This window comes from Oncorhynchus mykiss, chromosome 3 (assembly GCF_057628025.1).
Source record: "Oncorhynchus mykiss isolate SJ-2025 chromosome 3, ASM5762802v1, whole genome shotgun sequence".
Taxonomy (NCBI): domain Eukaryota; kingdom Metazoa; phylum Chordata; class Actinopteri; order Salmoniformes; family Salmonidae; genus Oncorhynchus; species Oncorhynchus mykiss.
Genome location: NC_143024.1, coordinates 25,422,380 through 25,447,197, shown reverse-complemented (window position 1 = coordinate 25,447,197; position 24,818 = coordinate 25,422,380). Strand labels below are relative to the sequence as shown.

The 24,818-nt window shown below is 43.0% G+C and overlaps 1 protein-coding gene across 1 annotated transcript in view; it reads left to right on the top strand.

Moving 5' to 3' along the window:
* Window positions 1–18,132, top strand: part of znf1035 (zinc finger protein 1035) — a 28,817-nt gene extending 10,685 nt beyond the window's left edge. The window contains exons 2-3 of the mRNA XM_021591752.3: window positions 8,615–8,680; window positions 8,899–18,132. Of these exons, the coding sequence (XP_021447427.3) occupies window positions 8,948–17,164 (8,217 nt within the window). The 5' untranslated portion in view covers window positions 8,615–8,680; window positions 8,899–8,947 and the 3' untranslated portion in view covers window positions 17,165–18,132. The remainder of the gene's footprint in view (window positions 1–8,614; window positions 8,681–8,898) is intronic.
* The last annotated feature ends 6,686 nt before the right edge of the window (window positions 18,133–24,818 follow it).

Genomic DNA, 24,818 nt, shown 5'->3' with positions numbered 1-24,818 from the left:
AGTTTAGTTACAAATGTAAATTGTCATCATGTGTCAGGGTAGTGTTTCCCAAACCCAGCTTCGAGTAGCCCTACTTTCAAACATTTTACTAAGGCTATTTTATCTACCAAACACTTTGATCAATGCCAGTAGCACAACTGGTCAACTAATCATCAAGCCCTTGATTAGTTGAATCTGGTCAGCTTGGACTGGAATAGACCAGATAAGGGGAATAGCTGGGAGAGGTTTGGGAAACACTACCTCTGATGTCATATTACGGAGTCTACCCAAGAAGAAGACTATGACCCTGTCCAGAAACAACCCTCTACCTACCCCCTAGGTCTGAGAGCAGCCTAGCTTATCAAAGGGAAACATTAATTACACCCATCGGTAACCTTCAGAAAGCTCTAGGGGGTAGAGGCTAGCGTTGAGCCCCCATTGGATTAGTGGAGGCATGGTCTAGTATACCAGTAATTTCCTTTCTTATCAGTGAAGGGAAGTGAACAACTGCACACATTGGGAGGAAGGAGAGATTAATGGTGCATTCGGAAAGTATTCAGACCCCTTGATACTTCATACACAAGTGTTCAGACCCTTTACTCAGTCATTTACTCAGATCACTGCCTCATTGCCTGCATCCGTAATGGGTCTGTGGTCAAACGACCACCCCTCATCACTGTCAAACGCTCCCTAAAACACTTCTGCGAACAAGCCTTTCTAATTGACCTCATCCAGTCAGTAGAGGATGCCTGGGTATTCTTTAAAAGTGCCTTCCTCACCATCTTAAATGAGCATGCTCCATTCAAAAAATGTAGAACTAGGAATAGATATGGCCCTTGGTTCACTCCAGACCTGTACAAAAACATCCTGGGGCGTTCTGCATTAGCATTGAATAGCCCCCGTGATATGTAACTTTTTAGGGAAGTTAGGAACCAATATACACAGGCAGTTAGGAAAGCTAAGGTTAGCTTTTTCAAACAGAAATTTGCATCCTGTAGTACAAACTCAAAAAAGTTCTGGGACACTGTAAAGTCCATGGAGAATAAGAGCACCGTATCCCAGCTACCCACTGCTCTGAGGCTAGGAAACACTGTCACTACCGATAAATCCACTATAATTGAGAATTTCAATTATCTACGGCTGGCCATGCTTTCCACCTGGCTACCCCTACCCCAGGCAACAGCCCTGCGCTCCCCACAGCAACTCGCCCAAACCTCCTCCACTTCTCCTTCACCCACATCCAGATAGCTGATGTTCTGAAAGAGCTGCAAAATCTGGACCCCTACAAATCAGCCGGGCTAGACAATCTGGACCCTCTCTTTCTAAAATGATCTGCCAAAATTGTTGCAACCCCTATTACTAGCCTGTTCAACCTCCCATTCGTATCATCTGAGATTCCCATAGATTGGAAAGCTGCTGCGGTCATCCTCCTCTTCAAAGGGGGAGACACTCTAGACCCAAACTACAGACCTATATCTATCTTACCCTGTCTTTCTAATGTCTTTCGAAAGCCAAGTTAACAAACAGATTACCAACCATTTCGATTCCCACCGTACCTTCTCTGCTATGCAATTTGGTTTCAGAGCTGGTCATGGGTGCACCTCAGCAACGCTCAAGGTCCTAAACGATATCATAACTGCCATCGATAAGAGACATTACTTTGTAGCCGTATTCATCGTCACCACATTCTTATTGGCAGACTCAACAGACTTGGTTTCTCAAATGATTGCCTCGCCTGGTTTACCAACTACTTCTCTGATAGAGTTCAGTGTGTCAAATCGGAGGGCCTGTTGTCTGGACCTCTGGGAGTCTCTATGGGGGTGCCACAGGGTTCAATTCTCGGGCCGACTCTCTTCTCTGTATACATCAATGATGTCGCTCTCGCTGCTGGTGATTCTTTGATTCACCTCTACGGAGACGTCACCATTCTGTATACCTCTGGCCCTTCGTTGGACACTGTGTTAACTAACCTCCAGATGAGCTTCAATGCCATAACTCTCCTTCCGTGGCCTCCAACGGCTCTTAAATGCAAGTAAAACTAAATGCATGCTCTTCAACCGATCGCTGCCCACACCTGCCCGCCCGTCCAGCATCACTACTCTGGAAGGTTCTGACTTAGAATATGTGGACAACTACAAATACTTAGGTGCCTGGTTAGACTGTAAACTTTCCTTCCAGACTCACATTAAACATGTCCAATCCAAAATTAAATCTAGAATCGGCTTCCTATTTCACAACAAACTTCACTCATGCTGCCAAACATACCCTCGTAAAACTGACCATTCTACCGATCCTCGACTTTGTCGATGTCAAAATAGCCTCCAACACTCTACTCAACAAACTGGATGCAGTCTATAACAGTGCCATCCATTTTGTCAGCACAGCCCCATATCCTACCCATCACTGCGACCTGTATGATCTCGTTGGCTGGCCCTCGCTTCGTACTCGTCGCCAAACCCACTGGCTCCAGGTCATCGACAATCTCTGCTAGGTAAAGCCCCGCCTTATCTCAGCTCACTGGTAGCACGCTCTCCAGCAGGTATATCTCACTGGTCACCCCCAAGCCAATTCTTCCAGCTCTCTACTGCCAATGACTGGAACGAACTGCGAAAATCTCTGAAGCTGGAGATTCTTACCTCCCCCACTAGCTTTAAGCACCAGCTGTCAGAGCAGCTCACAGATCACTGCACCTGTACATAGCTCATCTGTAAATAGCCCATCCAATCTACCTCATCCCCATACTGTATTTATTTATTTATCTTTCTCCTTTGCACCCCAGTATTTCTACTTGCACATTCATCTTCTGCACATCCTACAATTCCAGTGTTTAACTGCTTTTTGTACTCTGATGTCCTTGGGTAGGCGGAGGGAGTCTGGAAGGGCTTCTAGGAATCTTTGGGTTGACCAAGAATTTATTTGCATGACTTTTGATGATCCTTGGTTGGGGTCTGAGCAGATTATTTGTTGCGATTGCAAACGTAATAAAATGGTGGTCCGATAGTCCAGGATTATGAGGAAAAACATTAAGATCCACAACATTTATTCCACTAGACAATACTAGGTCCAGAGTATGACTGTGGCAGTGAGTAGGTCCAGAGACATGTTGGACAAAACCCACTCAGTCGATGATGGCACCGAAAGCCTTTTGGAGTGGGTCAGTGGACTTTTCCATGAGAATATTAGTCACCAAATATTAGAATATTATCTGCCATGACTACAAGGTCCGATAGGAATTCAGGGAACTCGGTGAGGAACACTGTATACGGCCCAGGAGGCCTGTAAACAGTAGCTATAATAAGTGATTGAGTGGGCTGTGTAGATTTCATGACTAGAAGCTCAAAAGACACAAACATCTTTTTTTTTTTGTAAATTGAAATTTGCTATCATAAATGTTAGCAACACCTCTTCCTTTGCGGGATGCGCCGGGGATATGGTCACTCGTGTAACCAGAAGGTGAGGCCTCTTTTAACACAGTAAATTAATCAGGCTTAAGCCATGTTTCAGTCAGGCCAATCACATCAAGATTATGATCAGTGACTATACCTGCCTTGGAAGTGAGGGATCAAACATTAAGTAGCCCTATTTTTACATGTAAGGTATCACAATCTCTTTCAATAATGGCAGGAATGGAGGAGGTCTTTATTCCAGTGAGATTGCTAAGGCGAACACCGCCATGTTTAGTTTTGCCCAACCTAGGTCGAGGCACAGACACGGTCTCAATGGGGATAGCTGAGCTGACTACACTGACTGGTCTAGTGGCAGATTCCACTAAGCTGGCAGGTTGGCGGCTGGCTAACAGCCTGCTGCCTGGCCTGAACCCTATCTCATTGTGGAGCTAGGGGAGTTAGAGCCCTGTCTATGTTCTTAGATAAGATGAGAGCACCCCTCCAGCTAGGATGGAGTCCGTCACTCCTCAACAGGCCAGGCTTGGTCCTGTTTGTGGGTGAGTCCCAGAAAGGGGGCCAAATATCTACGAATTCTATCTTTTGAGAGGGGCAGAAAAGTTTTAAACCGCTCGATTGAGTTGTGAGACTCTGCTGTAGAGCTCATCACTCCCCCTAACTGGGAGGGGGCCAGAAACAATTACTCGATGCTGACACATCTTACTAGCTGAAGATATGTTGCGCTTTGTGACCTCTGACTGTTTCATCCTAACATTGTTGGTGCCGACGTGGATAGCAATATCCCTATACTCTCTACACTCGGTGCTGGCAAAAGCTAAAACTGGCATCTTCAGATTAGCCTTAACGTCGGTAGCCCTGCCCCCTGGTAAACAGTGTATGATTGCTGGATGATTTGTTTTAAGTATAATACTGCAGGTAATGGAGTCGCCAATGACTAGGGTTTTCAATTTGTCAGAGCTATTGGTGGGAGGTGTCTCAAGACTCCTTAACGGGAGGTGTAGAGACCAGAGAAGGCTCAGCCTCTGACTCCGACTCGCTGCTTAATGGGGAGAACCGGTTGAATGTTTCTGTCGGCTGAATGAGTGACACCGGTTGAGCATTCCTACAGTATATCCCTCCAGAAGCCATGAGAAAGCTGTCCGGCTGCGGGGACTGTGCGAGGGGATTTATGCTACTATCTGTACCTACTGGTGGTACAGATGCTGTTTCATCCTTTCCTTCACTAAAATGACCCTTGCCTAACGATTGCGTCTGAAGCTGGGCTTGCAGCACAGCTATCCTCACCGTAAGGCAATCGTTCTCCTGTATTTTAATAGTACAGCGACTGCATTTAGACGGCATCAAGTTAATATTACTACTTAGCTTCGGCTGGTGTAGGTCCTGACAAACCACGTCCAGATAAAGTGTCTGGAGTGAAAAAAGTTGAATGGGAAAAAAAGTAGAGCGAGGGGAAAATTGAAAATATATAAACGGTAAGTAAAACCGTGAAGTTGTCAGGTAGCAAAGTAAGGTTAGCAACAAAACGCACAGCAGCACGTAAAACAAGTCTGCAAGTTGTGACCGGAAATTACACTTTGACACAATGAGTGAAGCTTTCTCAGGTGTACAAAGGATGGATACCTCGTGGGATCCTCATCACATTCAGGCCAAAGAGTTCAGTCTTGGTTTCATCAGACCAGAGAATCTTATTTTTCATGGTCTGAGAGACCTTTAGGTGCCTTTTGGCGAACTAAGCAGGCTGTCATTTGCCTTTCACAGAGGAATGGCTTCCCTCTGGCCACTCTATCACGGGGGCAATGCAAATAGTCCGGGAAGCCATTTGATTAGCTGTTCAGGACTCTTATGGCTTGGGGTAGAAGCTGTTAAGAAGCCTTTTGGATGTCGACTTGGCTCTCTGGTACCGCTTGCCGTGCGGTAGCATAGACAACAGTCTATAACGAGGGGGGCTGGAGTCTGACAATTTTTAGGGCCTTCCTCTGACACCGCCTGGAATAGAGGTCCTGGATGGCAGGAAGCTTGGCCCCAGTGATGTACTGGGCCGGACGGCGGAGGCCGAGCAGTTGCCATACCAGGCAGTGATATAACCAGTCTAGGATGCTCTTGTCCAGGTGGGAAGGGGCAGTGTGGAGTGCAATAGAGATTGCATCATCTGTGGATCTGTTGGGGCGGTATGCAAATTGGAGTGGGTCTAGGGTTTCTGGGATAATGGTGTTGATGTGAGCCATGACCAGCCTTTCAAAGCACTTCATGGCTACGGACGTGAGTGCTACGGGTCCGTACTCATTTCGGCAAGTTACCTTAGTTTTCTTGGGTACAGGGACTATGGTGGTCTGCTTGAAACATGTTGGTATTACAGACTCGAACAGGGAGAGGTTAAACATGTCAATGAAGACGCTTGCCAGTTGGTCAGCGAATGCTTTCAGTACACATCCTGGTAATCCGAATGGCTCTGCGGCCTTGTGAATGTTGACCTGTTTTAAGTCTTACTCACATTGGCTACGGAGAGTGTGATCACACAGTCGTCCGGAAGTGCTGATGCTCTCATGAATGTTTCAGTGTTTTACTCGCCTCGAATCGAGCATAAAGTAATTTGGCTCGTTTGCTAGGCTTGTGTCACTGTGTGCTTCCACTTGTAGTCGTTAATAGTTGGCCAGCCCTGCCACATCCAATGAGCGTCGGAACAGGTGTAGTACGTTTCAATCTTAGTCCTATATTTACACTTTGCCTGTTTGATGGTTCATCGAAGGGCATAGGGGGATTTCTTATAAGCTTCCGGGTTAGAGTCCCTCTCCTTGAATGCGGCAGCTCTACCCTTTACCTCAGTGTGGATGTTGCCTATAATCCATGGCTTCTGGTTGGGGTATGTACAGTGAGGGAAAAAAGTATTTGATCCCCTGCTGATTTTGTACGTTTGCCCACTGACAAAGAAATTATCAGTCTATAATTTTAATAGTAGGATTATTTGAACAGTGAGAGACAGAATAACAACAACAAGAATCCAGAAAAACGCATGTCAAAACATGTTAAAAATGGATTTGCATTTTGATGGGGGAAATAAGCATGATTTATATTTTTATTTCTGTGTTTTGTGTCGCGCCTGCAGGGTTGAAATATGTTTTCTCTCTTTTGTTTACGGAGGTGCTATCCTCAGATAATAGCATCCTTTGCTTTCGCCGAAAATACTTTTTTGAAATCTGACATGTTGGCTAGATTCACAACACGTGTAGCTTTAATTTGGTGTCTTACATGTGTGATTTCATGAAAGTTTGATTTTTATAGGAATTTATTTGAATTTGGCGCTCTGCATTGTCTCTTGCTTTTGGCCAAGTGGGACGCTACTGTCCCACATATCCCAGAGAGGTTTTAACATGCTGTGAGAAATTAGGTAAAACTGATTTGAGTTTTCCTGCATTAAAGTCCCCGGCCGCCAGGCGTTCTGCCTCTGGATGAGCGTTTTTCCTGTTTGCTTATGGCGGTATACTTGTCATTGAGTGCGGTCCAAGTCCCAGCATCGGTTTGTGGTGGTAAATAGACCGCTACGAAGAATATAGATGTTAAAACTCTCTTGGGAAATAATGTGGTCTACAGCTTATCATAAGATACTCTACCTTAGGCGAGCAAAACCTTGAGACTTCCTTAGACTTATTGCGCCAGCTGTTGTTTACAAATCTACACAGACCGCCACCCCATGTCTTACCAGGGGCAGTTGTTCTATCCTGCCGAAAAAGCGTAAAACCGGCCAGCTTTGTTATTTATGTCGTCGTTCAGCCACGACTCCGTGAATGTTTTTAACATCCCGTTGGTAGGATATACGTGATTGTAGTTCTATTTTATTTTCCAGTGATTGTACGTTGGCTAATAGGACTGGTGGTCAAGGCAGATTACCCAGTCGCCATCGGGTCCTTACAAGGCACCCCAACTACTTCCCCGATATCTCTGTCTCGTTCTCCTGCGAATGACGGGGATGAGGGCCTTGTCGGGTGTCTGGAGTAAATCCTTCGCGTCCGACTCGTTAAAGAAAAAAGCTTCTTACAGTACGGGGTGAGTAATAGCTGTCCTGATATCTAGAAGCTCTTTTCGTTCATAAGAGACGAGACGGTGGCAGAAACATTATGTACAAAATAAGTTACAAATAATGTGAAAAAACACACAATAGTACAATTTGGTTAGGGGACTGTAAAACGTTTTACGGCAGCCATTCTTAATTCTTCTCTTGGAGACCTTTAATGCTGTCCCTCGATACAATCCTGTCTCGGCGCTCTACGGACAATTCCTTGAACATCATGGCTTGATTTTTTGCTCTGACATGCACGGTCAACTTTGGGACCTTTTATATAGACAAGTGTGTGCCTTTCCAAATCATGTCCAGTTAATTGAATTTACCACAGGTGGACTCCATTCAAGTTGTAGAAACATCTCAAGGTTATTCAATGGAAACAGATGCACCTGAGCTCAATTTTGAGTCTCATAGTGAAGGGTCTGATTACTTATGTAAATAGGGTATTTTCTGTTTATTTATTTTTTATACATTTGCAAAATTGACTCAACCTGTTTTTGCTTTGTCATTATGGGGTATTGTGCGTAGATTTTAAGGGGGAAATTATTTAATCCATTTTAGAATAAGGCTGTAACGTAACAAAATGTGGGAACGGGGAGGAGGTCTGAATACTTTCTGAATGCACTGTAGCTTTTGGGTTGTTTCTGGACATTGCTGTCTTACTACTGCTTATAGTCTTTACTAGAGGGATCTATCAGCTATGACGGTGTAGTCTAATACCCCTTTCTCTACCGTGCCAACCAAGGCTGTACTGCGCTGGCTTAGATATTTTATTTTCACATTGTTCTTTCCAGCACAGTTCCAACAACTATGGTGGATGCATAATCAGGTAGGCAAAGTACAGCTTGGGTACAGGGCTCCACAAATTCTTCTAAATTGACTATCCTACCTCCACCAAGGAAAATGTCGGCAAACTGTGGGCGAATAAACATCAGGACAATGCTTTTGCAGCCACCACTTGTCCCACTATTCAAAGCAATTCCTGTACTGAGCAAGAGGAGTTTGAATTTGAAATCCTTTTGTATGTTAACTCGTGCACCCTCTGCAAGCTCTGTTCCAATGGCATTAACCCATTCAGAAATGGTTAAATGTAGTGACGCCCTGACTTGGTGTTATTTTCTATCAACATAAAATATTTAGAAGATTAAATTTGATTACTTTTTTTATTTTCTAGCTTCATGGGTAAATGTAGCGTTACCCACATCAACCTGGACCCCATGCACACATGCTAAAGCAGGTGGTGAGTATTTGGTCTAATTGTTTTGCATGCAGAGACAAATGTGACAAAAAATGTAGCCTAACAAATGTAGACATTTGTCTTATCTTGATATGGTGTACTCTCCTTGTACAGCTAACATTTGATCACCAATACCCACTTCTACCAAGGTATTTTAATTAACTGTATGTGGTATCATTGAAAATTGGACACTATCTGTCATGTATATTTATTATTTTCAGGATTGGGTGTTGGAAAACAGTGGTCCCAGGTCCCCTGTGGAGGTCGAGCATGGCTCAAGGATTTAATACTTGTTTTCGTAACCTTCCACCATTGTCGTCGGATTCAAGGACTTTGAATGTGCCTTCGGATTCTGAAGATAGTTTGGCGCACCACCTTGAAAGCCTCATTGAGCATAATGACCTTCCCAACACCGTGGTTTCGCCAGAGAACATTTCCTCGGACTTGAACTTGAGTTCAAACTTTTTCTCAAATTCCAATACTAGTTCTGATTTTGTACAACAGAAATACTATGATGATGTCGTTTGGCAAGATGAGGGTCAACCAGTACATCATGAAGGTCAGTTTAACCACACAAGCAACAGCTTCTTTACCCCAGCTAGAGCAGCCAGTTCAAGTAATTGCCTCTCAACTTCAGGTGCAGACCTAAACCCCCATGATCTTAAACAAGAATGTGACTTATTGAACCCTTCCATTCCGGAGGACTACTCAGATGTTAGTAGCTGCTCAGAGTCTGATGTTGATAGGACAGGGCCTTCTTGTAAAATGTTAAAACATGGTTCAAATGATACTCCACTAGTTGCAGATTACAAGAAGGAAAATGAATGTGCATGGAAGAGCCCAGAGACCAACACAGGTTTCCCAGAAAGCATGTCTACTTCAGAGAGTGAGGTAGAAGAGGATCAAGATGAACCACCAGATAAGGAAAAGGAGACGACATTCATGATGCGAGAGAATAAATACTCAGAGACCTCCGGTGCTCCAGAAAGCCTATCTGTTTCAGAGGACGAGGGAGAAAAGGATCATCTGGATGGAGAACCACATGGGAAAGATGAGGAGACTTGCATGGAGCAAGATGGTCAACACACAGATTCTTCCTTGGGTGCCGAAGAAAGCCAGACTGCCTCAGTGAATGAGAGAAACGAGGAACTGGATGATGAAACACAGAATGCAGAAGAGGGTTGCATGGAGGAAGATGATCGGTACTCAAATGTCAGCAGCCTAGAGGGCCAAAATGAAGGAACCATTTTAAGAGAGAGCTTTAAAGAGAAAGAGGGGAATTCATTATCCCAAGGAACTATGGACTCGCAGGGTATCAATGCATCCAACGCTCAAGATTCTGATAACAAGCTGAATGATAATACCTGTGCCTTTGAATATCAGGATTCAGTTAAGGATAATGACTCTTTAAAGGTTGCTGGTCAAGAAAATTGCAAAAGTTCCTCTGTCATTTGTGGATTAGGCCTTGGGGGTAGCAATCAAACGTTTGAGTCTTGTTTGGAATTCCCTGAAAATCAATCATTGAAAACTAGATTTCAGGAGATCGTTGGTAGTGGCACTCAAAGTACAAACTTAACCTATGAGGAAAGTGCAAGTGGAGGGAAAGAGGGTCACAGTAGCTTTGATTTTTTGGAGCGTTGTTTAGGTCTGAACAACTTTGGAATTGAACAAAAGTCCTGTGTTGAAAATGAGTGGCTAAGACCTATGGATGAGTCAAATGTATCGTCTTGTTTGGAAGAGGACCAGGCATCCCAGCAGAACCTAATGCGCCATATCGAGCCACCAGACCTTGTGAGAGCTGGTCTTGAAAACACAAGAGAGACATTTCATAAAGTATTCACGGCAGATGATGAGCAAGAACCCCCAGTGCTAAGTGAATGCTACTGTGAACCATTGTCAAGAGAAGATTGTATGCGTGACACAGAGGGCAATCTGGAAGGGGGGGAGACCGGGTCTATTGATTCAACTGGGTTGAACCAGGAGGGAGAAGATTCAACCATTGATAACATTGAAGACGAGAGGGATTTTGAGGACCTACCAGCTCTGTTGAAATCCTCACTGCATATGAGGAAAAGCATGCACCCTATTGTACTGCTCAGGAACTTCAAACTAAAAAATGACACAGATGTGGCTTATCAGTGTGCAGCATGCCAACAGGCTACACAAAGTATAGACCATCTAATTGAGCACCACCATTGTAACCACTCTGAGAACAAATTCAATTTCTGTCAGACCTGTGGTACTTACTTGACATGTGATTCACTAGCCAAGAAACATCAGTGTGGTATTATTGCTGAAAATGCACAACTCTCTTCTAATATGAAACCCCAGAAGAGAAAATCAACCGGGCATGCTTTTCACAAATGTAGATACTGCACACAGACATTTTACAGACTGTGTGACTACAACAAGCATGTGCAGAGCCACTCGGGTAGAACTGAACACACGTGTCATAGGTGTGGCTGTAACTTTTCACAATGCTGTAGCCTGAACAGACATTTACGTGAAAAGAAATGCCGGCGTCGAAGTTCACAAGTTCCTGTTAAACAGATTCAAACAACCCCACGTCTCAGCATTTACAAAAAGGGAACTGTACATCCATATGTCCTCCCACCAGACAGCCCCTATGCCAATCTTCCAGATTGTTTTGTGAAGCTAGTGGACATTTGCAAGGAGCATGTTTGTCGTCTTTGTGGGAAAAGCTTTGCAAGCAGTGCAAAACTCTACAAGCACGGATACAATGTACACCATACAAAAACCAGGTCATATAACGTTCGGCCTAAGTGTCAGAACACATACAGGTCATATAAGTGTCAGAAATGCCTGATGACATTCAATTATTCAAGCAATTTTAGCAGGCACAAGAAAAGATGCAAAGGAGCTGAGACGAATGAGAAATTCAAGTGCCCTCTTTGCCCACGCCTTTTCAAATATTCCTACAACCGGTCCCGCCATTTGCGCGAGCAGTGCATTAAAGACTTGACACAGGGAAGCTCGGGGAAAGTTGAAATGAAATTTCGATGCCCTTTCTGCACCACAACCTTTAGTAATGCATCTAACCGACATAGACACATAAGACTGGTGTGCCTCAAGGAATATATACACAATGAGACTTCAAGGACCAAAGCTGAACGCCAGGAAAACATGGCCCAGAAAGAAACACAAAAGCCGCCACTGAAAACGGCACTGAATCGAAATGAGCCGGGTCTCAAATGCAACTACTGTCCAGCCGTTTTTGCTTATTCTTCTGGAAAGTACAGACACATGAGGAAACATAAGTTATTTGAAAACACTGGAAAAAAGATCAAGTTCAGTTATTCAAACCTAGTTCCCATTTCTAACAAGTCCAAGGCTAGTATTGAGGACCCCAAAGACGGTCCACTCTCCAGTGAAGTCAGCAACCAGCCCTTTTCCTGTCTCTTCTGTGGAAAATGGTTCAACACTTCATATTCCCTGAAGAAACACATCTGTAGTATGCACATGGGTGACAAACCATATCGCTGCCTGGAATGTGGGAAACGTTTTGGGAAAGAAATCCATCTTGTCGCTCACAAAAAAGTGCACCAGCGAAGGATACAGTGTACTGTTTGCAAGAAGATACTTCCTACCATTGGGGACTTGATTCAACACAGGCAATCTCACATCAAAAAGGGCATGCTTCAGTGCCCAGACTGCCCATCGCAGTTCCAGTACCCAGTGTATCTTCTTCGACATATGGCATCACATCACAAACTTCAGCAAGAGCAACCACTCAAAGAGAAAAAACAGAGGCACCCCTCAAAACTTGAGCCGCTTGAGTCTTTGCCACCACTCAAAGAGCAGGAAGAGGAAGAAAAGTTGGGGTGCCCCCTATGCCCAGAGGTCTTTCACAGTGGCACAGAACTGAGTAGTCATTGCCTAAACCATGTATCGGAGTCCTCTTCAAGTCAGTGTCCGTTTTGTAAACGCCTCTTCTCTTCCCGCACATCTTTGGTACGCCATATACGCATTCATACAGGGGAGAAACCATTTTCTTGTCAGAGTTGTGGAGAACCTTTTCGTCGAAAAGAGTATCTCCAGTTGCACCAAGAAAAGTGTCCAGGTCCACAAAGCAAGCAAGAACTGCCCACTATTAAAGAAAGTGAAGAAGTCTCATCAAAATCTTTGGTGACAAGAATTAGGAAAGTATACAAATGTTCATACTGTCCTCGGGAATTTGAGAAATTGCCCCGTTTATTACTGCACCACAATGGCCACATGCAAAATACAGTAACCCCCTGTCCGAAATGTGGTAAATGTTACAGACAAAGGCGCAAGTTACATGAAAGACTTTGCAATGGCTCAAACATAAAATCTATAGAGCCAGTGAGCACTGTCTGGCATCCTTGTAGGAATTGTGGGAGGAAGTTTTCAAGGGATTATAATCGAGATGTCCATGAGAGGATTTGCCACTCTGTAAAGCCCTTGCAAAAAAACACCAGCTTTTCTGGCAACTCAAACATCCATCCTTGCAGGAATTGTGGAAAGTACTTTACAAGGAGTGATAATCGGAATTTCCATGAGAAGACTTGCAACTCTGCCAAGCCCTTGCAAAACAACACCATAGAAATTGGGACCAGTAGCAGGGAAAAGTTGCAGCACAAATGCCCCCACTGTCCAAGCAAGTTCAAGTACAGAAGTTTTCTCCTGAGACATATTGGGTCACACACTGGAGAAAGATCATATCCATGCATGCACTGTGGTCACAGCTATGGAATCCAGTCACGATGCTTACAGCATGAAGCTTTCTGTGATGGTGTTAATAGACAAAAGCCACCAAGCGCCAGCCTTGGTGAATATAAGTGCAATATCTGCACAAAAATCTTCATGAAATCCCGAAACTTAAGGCGGCACATCCTAACGCACACAGAGGTAAAGCCATATCGCTGTAAGGCCTGTGACAGCTGTTTCTCCAGACATGATCATCTAAAACTGCACCAGAGTCGCTGCAAAGGGAAAAGACAACGTTTAGAAGTTCGCATTGCCAAAATTAGTCTGGCAGATGTTGGAATGGGCTGGCAAAATAACCTGAACATTACCGATTCAGGAAAGCAACAAGGGTTTGACTGCAGCATATGTTCAAAGATCTTCCCCTCTCACAGCATTATGTCCCGACATATTGCCATGTCACATGCTATAAGAACCGTCAGTTCATTTACTCATGAAAAATCCCTTAAGAGACATATAAACATTGGTGCATGTCAAAGAATTTATGCAAAAACAAAGCATTCAGAAAAGCTAAATGTTACAAGCCCACCATCAAGAGAGACAAACCGACTTCTACAGAGGATCCAGCTGCAATATAAAGACAAACGCAAATTCAAATGTACTTTTTGCCCTCGCCTTTTCAAAAGTGGTGAGCAATTGAGGGTGCACACCCGCTTGCATACAGGGGAGAAACCTTTTGGATGTTCTAATTGTGGTGAGAGATTTATCCGTAGGGACTACCTGCAGCGCCATTTGAACAGGTGCAAAGGGGAACCTCTTGACAGAGTGCTTTGTGACAGATGTGGCGACGTATTTTCGCAAGATGAACTCGAGAACCATCAACTGACATGTGTTGTCAAGTGTAAATCACCTGCCCGTAGTCGAACTGAGTCCACTGCTGGCAGTCCACCAAAAGGGTTCTCCTGTGCTAATTGCAGTGCCCGCTTCTTGTTGTTCTCTCAGCTCCAGCAACACTTTCTCAACACGCATAGAGACGCTCCAACAAATCAGGCTTCACCTCTACAGGAGCAGTTGTCTACTATGAAGAACATAAAAGAGGAGTCTTTGGATGAAGGATATGGTGACACTCGGCAGAATAGTGATAACAATCTCATGCTTGATCAAGACAGTGATCGAAATAATGATATGAACAAACCCATTAAGTGTCCACAGTGCAACATGAACTTTGGAAATAAGGGTGGATTTGCCAGACACATGCGTACACATTTAGGACAGTACCCATTCAACTGCAAGAAATGCAGTAAAGGCTTTTGGAACAAAAACTTATGTCGGACACATGTAAGGAAATGTAGACTTGTAAAGGTCACGAAAGAAGAAGTTAACACTGACTCTGTAATTACTTCAGAGATGGATCCTACTCTTAAAGAGACTGTCCTAGTCTTCAACCAAGGTTACAAAACAACAGGCACTGGGGTTTTGCAGACTAATTTCTCCTGCAAAGATGACATGAAGGATTTAACACTACAGAGTGCCTCTGGAAATCAAGGCAACGGAAGATCTTCCAATGATAGAATAAATAGTGGTCAACAAGTCCCAGGCAACAAGTACCAGTGCTCAGAATGTGATAGGAGTTTCACAGATGGGCTTCTGCTCATCAGCCATTTAGAGGACCATGGGCGCGAGGAGCTAGAAAGAAAAAAGAAATTCTGCCAGCCTTGTGGTAAGACGTTTGCTAATCCTTCAGACCTAGCAAGGCATATGAGAGGCCACTGGAATGAGAAGACCTTTTCTTGTCCACAATGTCCACAGACTTTTCCCTGCCCTTCTGACCTTGACATCCATAGAACTTGTCATGACTCAAATAGACCATTTGTCTGCAAAGAGTGTCAACAAAGGTTTTGGACCAGTCAATCTTTAGAAAACCATCAAAGCCAAGCTCATTCAAAAGAACGAATTTATACATGCCATGTCTGTAACAAGAACTATTCAATCAGAAGTTCACTTGTTAAACATATTAGGATGAAGCATCAAACCCATAAGAACATGGATGTTATCCACGTGAAGGAAAAGGAGACAGCAGTGCAAGAGGAATTTGACATGGAAGTTGATGTGGATGGAGGAAGTAATGATGAAGATGAAAATGATGCTAATGAGGACAATGACTCTGACTCTGCAGACAACTTCCCCTGCCATGTCTGTGGGAAAACGTTCACCACATCAGAAAGCCTTGAGGATCACCAACGCTGTCACCTCGGTGAAAAACCTCATGAGTGTGCAGAATGTGGCAAATGTTTTTTCCAGGCAGGGCAACTGCAACAGCACCTTCGGAGCCACAAGTCTGAGTATCAGTGTCAAATATGTGGCAGAGGTTTTGTCTCACTCTTTGCCTTACGCAAACACAAGCATACTCATGGAAAGAGCCGTCAACACCGTTGCTCCAAGTGCCCGCTCAGCTTCACAGGGCCCTCGCAGCTGGCAGAGCACATGGGCACCCACCGCGATGACAATTTCCCTTGTGATATATGTGATCGCACATTCTCCTGCAAGATGAGTCGGGCAGAGCACCGGAAAATCCACATTGAGACAGAGGATGTTCCACCACCTTTACTTCCTCCAGAGAAGACTGCATCCTCCTCTTCTACTGCCTCTTCCTCTACTATGAAGCACCTTCAATATCGTTGTGGGGTTTGCGATGAACGTTTCAAAGAACCCGAACAACTGTCTGAGCATGGGTGCCTGGCTGCCAGAGAGCGACCTTATTCATGCCAAGAATGTAATAAGCATTTCTTGCATGCATCTCACTTAAACAAGCACGAGCTCAGTCACTACCAAATACCACAATCATACGTGTATCGGTGCAATCAATGCCACATGAGTTTCAACTATCGTCACAATTTTGTCAGTCATTTAAATGAACACGGTGACGATGAGGCTGCAGCAGAAGCTCTGAAAGGAGACTCAGTGACAAATGCTTGGGAAACTGTTTCAGAGAAAAGAACCATTTACAAATGCCCAATTTGCTCTCACATGTTTGCTCATGCCATAGAATTGGCAAGTCACCTTTCCATACACTCTGAGAACACGTTTGCTTGCAGTGTTTGTAAGTTGACATTTCCCACCAAAAGCAAGCTTGCTGAACATGAGCGAAGCCATCTGACTGCTGCAACACAATACAAGTGCACGGAGTGTGGTCAGAGCTTCTTGGGCAGTGATTTCCCCCACCACCACTGTGCACGTCGGCAATGTGCTGTGACAGCCCATGAACTCCCACATCTGTCTAATAGAAAGTCAATGGAGGAAGAGGTGGATGTTGGGGAGGACTTCTTTAATTGTACTGTCTGCTTAATGCGATTCTCTTCTCGCGGTAGTCTCCAGCAGCATCTAAACAAAGAGCATCACAATGAACGGCCATTCAAGTGCCAGTCTTGTGGAAAGACCTTTGCTCTGAAGAGATATCTCAGAGACCATGAGCGAAGACAACATAAATTTGGCACTGAACGAGCCCACCCGACATACAAAGCCACGGACAGTGTAAGCCAGTACAAGTGCTCAGTTTGCCCCAAAACATTAACCTCGGCACACGACCTGTCATTGCATATGAAAGTGCACACAGAACAGGAATCTGGAGGAGACCACCGTTGTGACATGTGCTATAAATCATTCAGTCAACTGTCTCTTCTCAGGCAGCATCAAGAAAGTCATGTTGGACAAGTTGTATATGAATGCACAGAGTGTGACAAAGCGTTTGCTTTCCCACATCTTCTAGAGGAACATCAAAAGACTCATGCTGCTGGACCATAAGTCTTTCCCCACCCTCAAAATCCTCCCACTAACTAAATGTAAAAAGACAAGTTGGACAATGGACATAGAAAAGACCTCCTGCCTCACTGATTGTGTTCAATTATCCAATGAACTCAGTCATGTCATAGAAATGTGTTTTTTTATGGTGCTGTTTGCAGTCATCAAGCAATTTTGTGTTCACACTTCCATCTTAATCGTTTAACGTTTTCGATTGGCTCACAAGATGCTTAACTGTGTTTTTACCCCATGTCTTCAGAAATGTTTGGCCTACAACCTGGTTCGTGGAAAGGTTTAGATTATATTTACAGATTTCCTCCTATTTTAACGTTTTATATCTGGTCAGAACTGCAGTTCATCGATACTATTACCTTTCCATAGAGCACTAATTTGTAACAGCCTCCATATTCAATTGTATATAGTTGTTTAATTGTCTTATGTGCCCTGAATGCAATTACAAAAGTTTCAGTTCACTTTTCACAAAGTGAAATGTAAGCTTTTGACCATGGAATGAATTCCTGACTCTGATAAAGTATAATGGGCTGTCACTGACAGTTTTAGGAATCCATATTGACCCGGTTGTTTTTTTAGTTTTGTTCCGCTTGCTAATCCATTACTCTGCCTAACCTTCTAAACATATTATCACTTAGACTTTAATAATGACGTGGGATACTTTTAGCCATGTATGATCCATGTAGCCCTTCTAAACTTTCCAAATTCAAAACCACAGCATTGTGTATATTATGTAAATATGACATGATCGTAACCATTTAAGTATTTGACATGAAATTGACCATTGTTGTAAGCTATGTTCAGAAACATTCTATCATTCATTCAAATGCCTTAAATATGTGTTTTGGATGTAGTAGTTCAAGGGCAACATTTGTTGACATTTTTTCCTTATTGGGTGTTACTTTTGTATGAAAGGTGTTTCAATCAAAATTCATTAATAAACAAAATAAACCAGTCAACTGGTCATCTGTTGTTGGATTCTTATTGATAACTTCATTTTAACAGAGTTTATTATTGTCTTTTTGATTATAAAGTAAGAGGATCTTGAAACTGTAGTTGTCACAAGCAAAGTAATGTTTGCTCATGCATTGGTTATATATATACTTTTTTGTTGACTTAATTTGATTTTCCAAATGTGATAGTTGGGTTATGCTTTTACACTACATTCATCTTTTGGAAATTTGAACAGGTAAAATCAATTGTGCCATGCCCATGCTACATAAAACTGAGTGTACAAAATACCTTCCTAATATTACGTTTGTCATCAGAACAGCCTCAATTTGCTAGGACATGGACTACAAGGCGTCAAAAGTGTTCCACAGGGATGCTGGCCAATGTCTATGCCAATGCTTCCCATAGTTGTCAAGTTGGCTGAATGTCCTTTTGGGTGGTGGACTATTTTAAAAAAAAAAAAAAAATTAACTAGGCAAGTCAGTTAAGAACAAATTCTTATTTACAATAACGGGCTACTCTGGCCAAACCCGTACGACACTGGTCCAATTGTGAGCCGCCCTATGGGACACCCAATCACAGCCAGATGAGGATACAGCCTGGATTCAAACCAGGTACTATAGTGACGCCTCTTTCACTGAGATGCAGTGTCTTAGACCGCTGCGCCACTCGGGAGCCCGAGTGATACACATGGGAAACTTGAGTGGAAAACCCCAGTAGAGTTGCAGTTCTTGACACACTCAAACGTACTGTACACCGTTCAAAGGCACCTAAATACACTGCTCAAAAAAATAAAGGGAACACTAAAATAGCACATCCTAGATCTGAATGAATGAAATATTTGTATTAAATACTTTTTCTTTACATAGTTGAATGTGCTGACAACAAAATCACACAAAAATTATCAATGGAAATCAAATTTATCAACCCATGGAGGTCTGGATTTGGAGTCACACTCAAAATTAAAGTGGAAAACCACACTACAGGCTGATCCAACTTTGATGTAATGTCCTTAAAACAAGTAAAAATGAGGCTCAGTAGTGTGTGTGGCCTCCATGTGCCTGTATGACCTCCCTACAACGCCTGGGCATGCTCCTGATGATGGTTGGTCTCCTGAGGGATCTCCTCCCAGACCTGGACTAAAGCATCTGCCAACTCCTGGACAGTCTGTGGTGCAACGTGGCGGATGGAGCGAGACATGATGTCCCAGATGTGCTCAATTGGATTCAAGTCTGGGGAACGGGCGGGCCAGTCCATAGCATCAATGCCTTCCTCTTGCAGGAACTGCTGACACACTCCAGCCACATGAGGTCTAGCATTGTCTTGCATTAGGAGGAACCCAGGGCCAACCGCACCGGCATATGGTCTCACAAGGGGTCTGAGGATCTCATCCCGGTACATAACGGCAGTCAGGCTACCTCTGGCGAGCACATGGAGGGCTGTGCGGCCCCCCAAAGAAATGCCACCCCACACCATGACTGACCCACCGCCAAACCGGTCATGCTGGAGGATGTTACAGGCAGCAGAACGTTCTCCACGGCGTCTCCAGACTGTCACGTCTGTCACGTGCTCAGTGTGAACCTGCTTTCATCTGTGAAGAGCACAGGGCGCCAGTGGCGAATTTGCCAATCTTGGTGTTCTCTGGCAAATGCCAAACGTCCTGCACGATGTTGGGCTGTAAGCACAACCCCCACCTGTGAACGTTGGGCCCTCATACCACCCTCATGGAGTCTGTTTCTGACCGTTTGAACAGACATGCACATTTGTGGCCTGCTGGAGGTCATTTTGCAGGGCTCTGGCAGTGCTCCTCCTGCTCCTCCTTGCACAAAGGCGGAGGTAGTGGTTCTGCTACTGGGTTGTTGCTCTCCTACGGCCTCCTCCACGTCTCCTGATGTACTGGCCTGTCTCCTGGTAGCGCCTCCATGCTCTGGACACTTTATTTTACCTTTATTTAACCAGGTAGGCAAGTTGAGAACAAGTTCTCATTTACAATTGCGACCTGGCACTATGCTGACAGACACAGCAAACCTTCTTGCCACAGCTCACATTGATGTGCCATTCTGGATGAGCTGCACTACCTGAGCCACTTGTGTGGGTTGTAGACTCCGTCTCATGCTACCACTAGAGTGAAAGCACCACCAGCATTCAAAAGTGACCAAAACATCAGCCAGGAAGCATAGGAACTGAGAAGTGGTCTGTGGTCCCCACCTGCAGAGCCACTCCTTTATTGGGGGTGTCTTGCTAATTGCCTATAATTTCCACCTGTTGTCTATTCCATTTGCACAACAGCATGTGAAATGTATTGTCAATCAGTGTTGCTTCCTAAGTGGACAGTTTGATTTCACAGAAGTGTGATCGACTTGGAGTTACATTGTGTTGTTTAAGTGTTCCCTTTATTTTTTTGAGCAGTGTATTTTCTTGCCCATTCACCCTCTGAATGGCACACATACACAATCCATGTCTCAATTGTCTCAGGGCTTAAAAGTCCTTTAACCTGTCTCCTCTCTTTCATCTACTCTGATTGGAAGTGCATTTAACAAGTGACCTCAATAAGGGATCATAGCTTTCACCTGGTCAGTCTGTCATGGAAAGAGCAGGTGTTCCTAATGTTTTCTACACTGTAGATTTTGTGTCCGTCCATGTCTAATCAGTGATTGTGACAAAGGCTGTGTTTGTAACTTATTCAAACAGTTAAAGGGGCAATCGGCAGTTGTTACAGCCTGAATTCAAAATGGATTAAATGTATAAATTCTCACCCATAATGACAGTGAACATGTTTTAAGAAATGTTTGCCAATTTATTGAAAATTAAATATAGATCTCATTTACATAAGTATTCACAGCCCTGAGTCAATACTTAGCAGTAATCACTGCCAAAGATGCTTCTACAGAGTTTTTCTGGGTACGTCTAAGAAATTTCCACACCGGGATTGTGCAACGTTTGCACACTATTCTTTAAAAAGTTCTTTAAGCTCTGTCAAATTGGTTGTTTATCATTGCTCAACAACCTTGTTCAGGTCTTGCCATAGATTTTCAAGTAGAATTAAGTCAATCCTGTAACAAGGCCACTCAGGGACATTTACTGTCTTCGTGGTAAACCACTCCATTGTAGATTTGGCCATGTGTTTTAGGTTATTGTCCAACTGAAAGGAGAATTCATCTCCCAGTGTCTGGTAGAAAGCAGAATAAACTATGTTTTTCTCCAGGATTGTGCATGTGCTCAGCTCTATTCTATTTATTTTTTATCCTGCAAACTCCCCAGTCCTTAACAATTACAAGCATACCCATAACATGATGCAGCCACCGCTATGCTTGAAAATATGGAGATTGGTAATATAACACTTTGTAGTCAGGACAAAAAGTGCATTTGCTTTGTCACATTTTGTTCAGTATTACTTTAGTGCCGTGTTGCAAGCAGGATGCATGTTTTGAAATATTTGTATTCTGTACAGGCTTCCTTCTTTTCCCTCAATAAGGTTAGTGTAGTGGAGTACCTACAATGTTGTTGATCCATCCTTCATTTTCATGTTAAACACTATTGCACACAGTGAGTCCATGCAACTTACACTGAACACAAAATATAAAAGCAACATGTAAAATGTTGGTCCCGTGTTTCATGAAATGAAATAAAAGATCCCAGAAATATTATTTATTTCATTTTGTGCACAAATTAGTTTACATCCCTGTTAGTGAGCATTTTTCCTTTGCCAAGATAATCCATCCGTCGGACAGGTCTGGCATATCAAGAAGTTGATTAAACAGCATAATCATTACACAGGTGCCCCTTGTGCTGGGGACAATAAAAGGCCACTCTAAAATGTGCAGTTTTGTCACACAACACAATGACAAAGATGTTTCTCTACAATTTCTCTACAATAAGCTGTCTCCAACATCATCATAGAAAATTTGGACCTCCACATCCACCCAGGACCTCCACATCTGGCTTCTTCACCTGTGGGATTGTCGGAGGCCAGCCACTCGGACCGCTGATGAAACAGGAGTATTTATGTCTGTAATAAAGCCCTTTATTGGGGAAAACTCATTCTGATTGGCTGGGCCTGGCTCCCCAGTGGGTGAGCCTATGCCTGTGCCCCTGCCCAGTCATGTGAAATCTGTAGCTTAGGTCCTAATTTATTTATATCAATTGACTGATTTCTTTATATGAACTGTAACTCTGTAAAATTGTTGCATGTTGCGTTTATATATATTTTTCAGTATTTATGTATATATAGTACCAGTCAAGTTGGGACAACTACTCATTCCAGCATTTCTCTTTATTTTTACTATTTTCTACATTGTAAAATAATAGTGAAGACTTCAAAACTATGAAATAACATGGAATCATGTAGTAACCCAAAAAGTGTTCAACAAATCCATCCCTCTCCTTCTTGGTCAAATAGCCCTTACACAGCCTGGAGGTGTGTTTTGGGTCATTGTCCTGTTGGAAAAACAAATGATAGTCCCACTAAGTGCAAACCAGATGGGATGGTGTACCGCTGCAGAATGCTGTGGCAGCCATGCTGATTAAGTGTGCCTTGAATTCTAAATAAATCCCTGACAGTCACCAGCAAAGCACCATCACACTTCCTCCATGCTTCATGGTGGGAACCACACGAGGAGATCATCTGTTCACATGCTCTGTGTCTCACAAAGACACAGAGGAGTTTTCACAAAAGCTTTCCAGAACTTGCAAACTGCTTTTTTATACTGTTCAACATACCTTGTGTCAATTGAAGCTTATCCTCAATACTGACAAACTAAACTAATGGTGTTTTCTAAAGCAAGAAATAGACCTCTGAACTTTTCACCTATTACTTACTACCTGTCAGGGCAAGGAGATTGAGGTTGTCACCTCATAAATATCTTGACATTTTAATTGATGACGGCCTCTCTTTTAAATTGCATATTCAACAATTTACAAAAAATTTAAGATGAAATTGGGATTTTATTTTAGGAATAAGGCCTGTTTTTCTTTTGAAGCAAGAAGGAGGCTAGTAATCAGCTACATTTATGCCTTTACTAGACTATGGGGATATTTTATATATGAATGCTTCTGCTCAGTGTTTGAGATCAATTGACACTTTTTACCATGGCACTTTGAGATTTATTTTAAACTGCAAAACCCTTACGCACCACTGCACTTTGTATACCAGGGTTGGCTGGCCTTCTCTAGTCACTCGTAGGCTCAGGCACTGGTATACTTTTATTTACAAAGCCATTTTGGGTTTACTACCTTTTTATTTGGGCATTTTTATTGTTCAGAAATGTGGTGGGTACTCTTTTCGTTCACTGGACTTTATCCTGTTAACTGTTCCAAATGTCTGAACTGAATTTAGTAAAAGGGCTTTTATGTACTCTGCACCATCGTCTTGGAACGCCTTAGAAAATACTTTTAAACTGGAAGAACTTGTCCCGATTGGTATTTTTAAATCACTGATGAATGATCTTGAGAGTGATTCCCTGACCTGTCAATGCTTTTAATTTGCTGTTTTTGATGTTGTTATACTCTTGTGAATTCTATGGTTTTTACTAGATCACTTGTAGTTTTTCATGTTTGTAATTTTTGTAATGACTTGGTGCTGCCATCTGTGTCAGGACGCTCTTGAAAAATAGATTTTAAATCTCAATGAGCCCTTCCTGGTTAAATAAAGGTTTAATAGATCAAATAAAACAGTGGTTGGAACCAAAAATCTCAAAAAAGGACTCACCAGACCGAAGGACAGACTTACACCGGTCTAAAGTCCATTGCTTGTGTTTCTTGGCTCAAGCAAGTCTCTTATTATTGGTGTCCTTTAGTAGTTGTTTCTTTGCAGCAATTCGACCATGAAGGCCTTATTCACGCAGTCTCCTCTTAACAGTTCATGTTGAGATGTGTCTGTTACTTGAACTCTGTGAAGTATTTATTTGGTCTGCAATTACTGAGGTGTAGTTAACTCTAATGAACTTATCCTCTGGAGCAGAGGTAACTCTGGGTCTTCCTTTCCTATGGTGGTCCTCATGAGAGCCAGTTTCATCATAGCGCTTGATGGTTTTTGTGACTGCACTTGAAGAAACTTTTCTGGATTGACCGACCTTCATGTCTTAAAGTAATGATGGACTGTCGTTTCTCTTTGCTTATTTGAGCTGTTCTGGCCATAATATGGACTTGGTATTTTACTAAATAGGGCTATCTTCTGTATACCAATCCTACCTTGTCACACCACAACTGTTTGGCGCAAATGCATTAATAATGAAATAAATTCCACAAATTAACTTTTAACAAGGCATACCTGATAATTCAAATGCATTCCAGGTGACTACCTCATGAAGCTGGTTGAGAGAATGCTAAGAGTGTGCAAAGCGGTCATCAAGGCATAGGATGGCTACTTTGAAGAATCTCAAATATAAAATATATTTTGATTTGTTTAACACATTTTTGGTTACTACATGATTCAATATGTGTTATTTCATACTTGTGATGTCTTCACTATTATTCTGCAATGTAGAAAATAGTAATAAAGAAAGAAAAAACCTTGAATGAGTAGGTGTGTCCAAACTTTTGACTGGTACTGTATTCCTGTATTGTATACATGTATTCTGACGGGAGAGAAATCATAATCAAATAAAGACCAGAAAAGTAGACCCCATCTGCTTAACAGGTGGGATACAGCTTCCATTGCATTGGCAATCTTTAGCCATAACCATTCAGACCTACA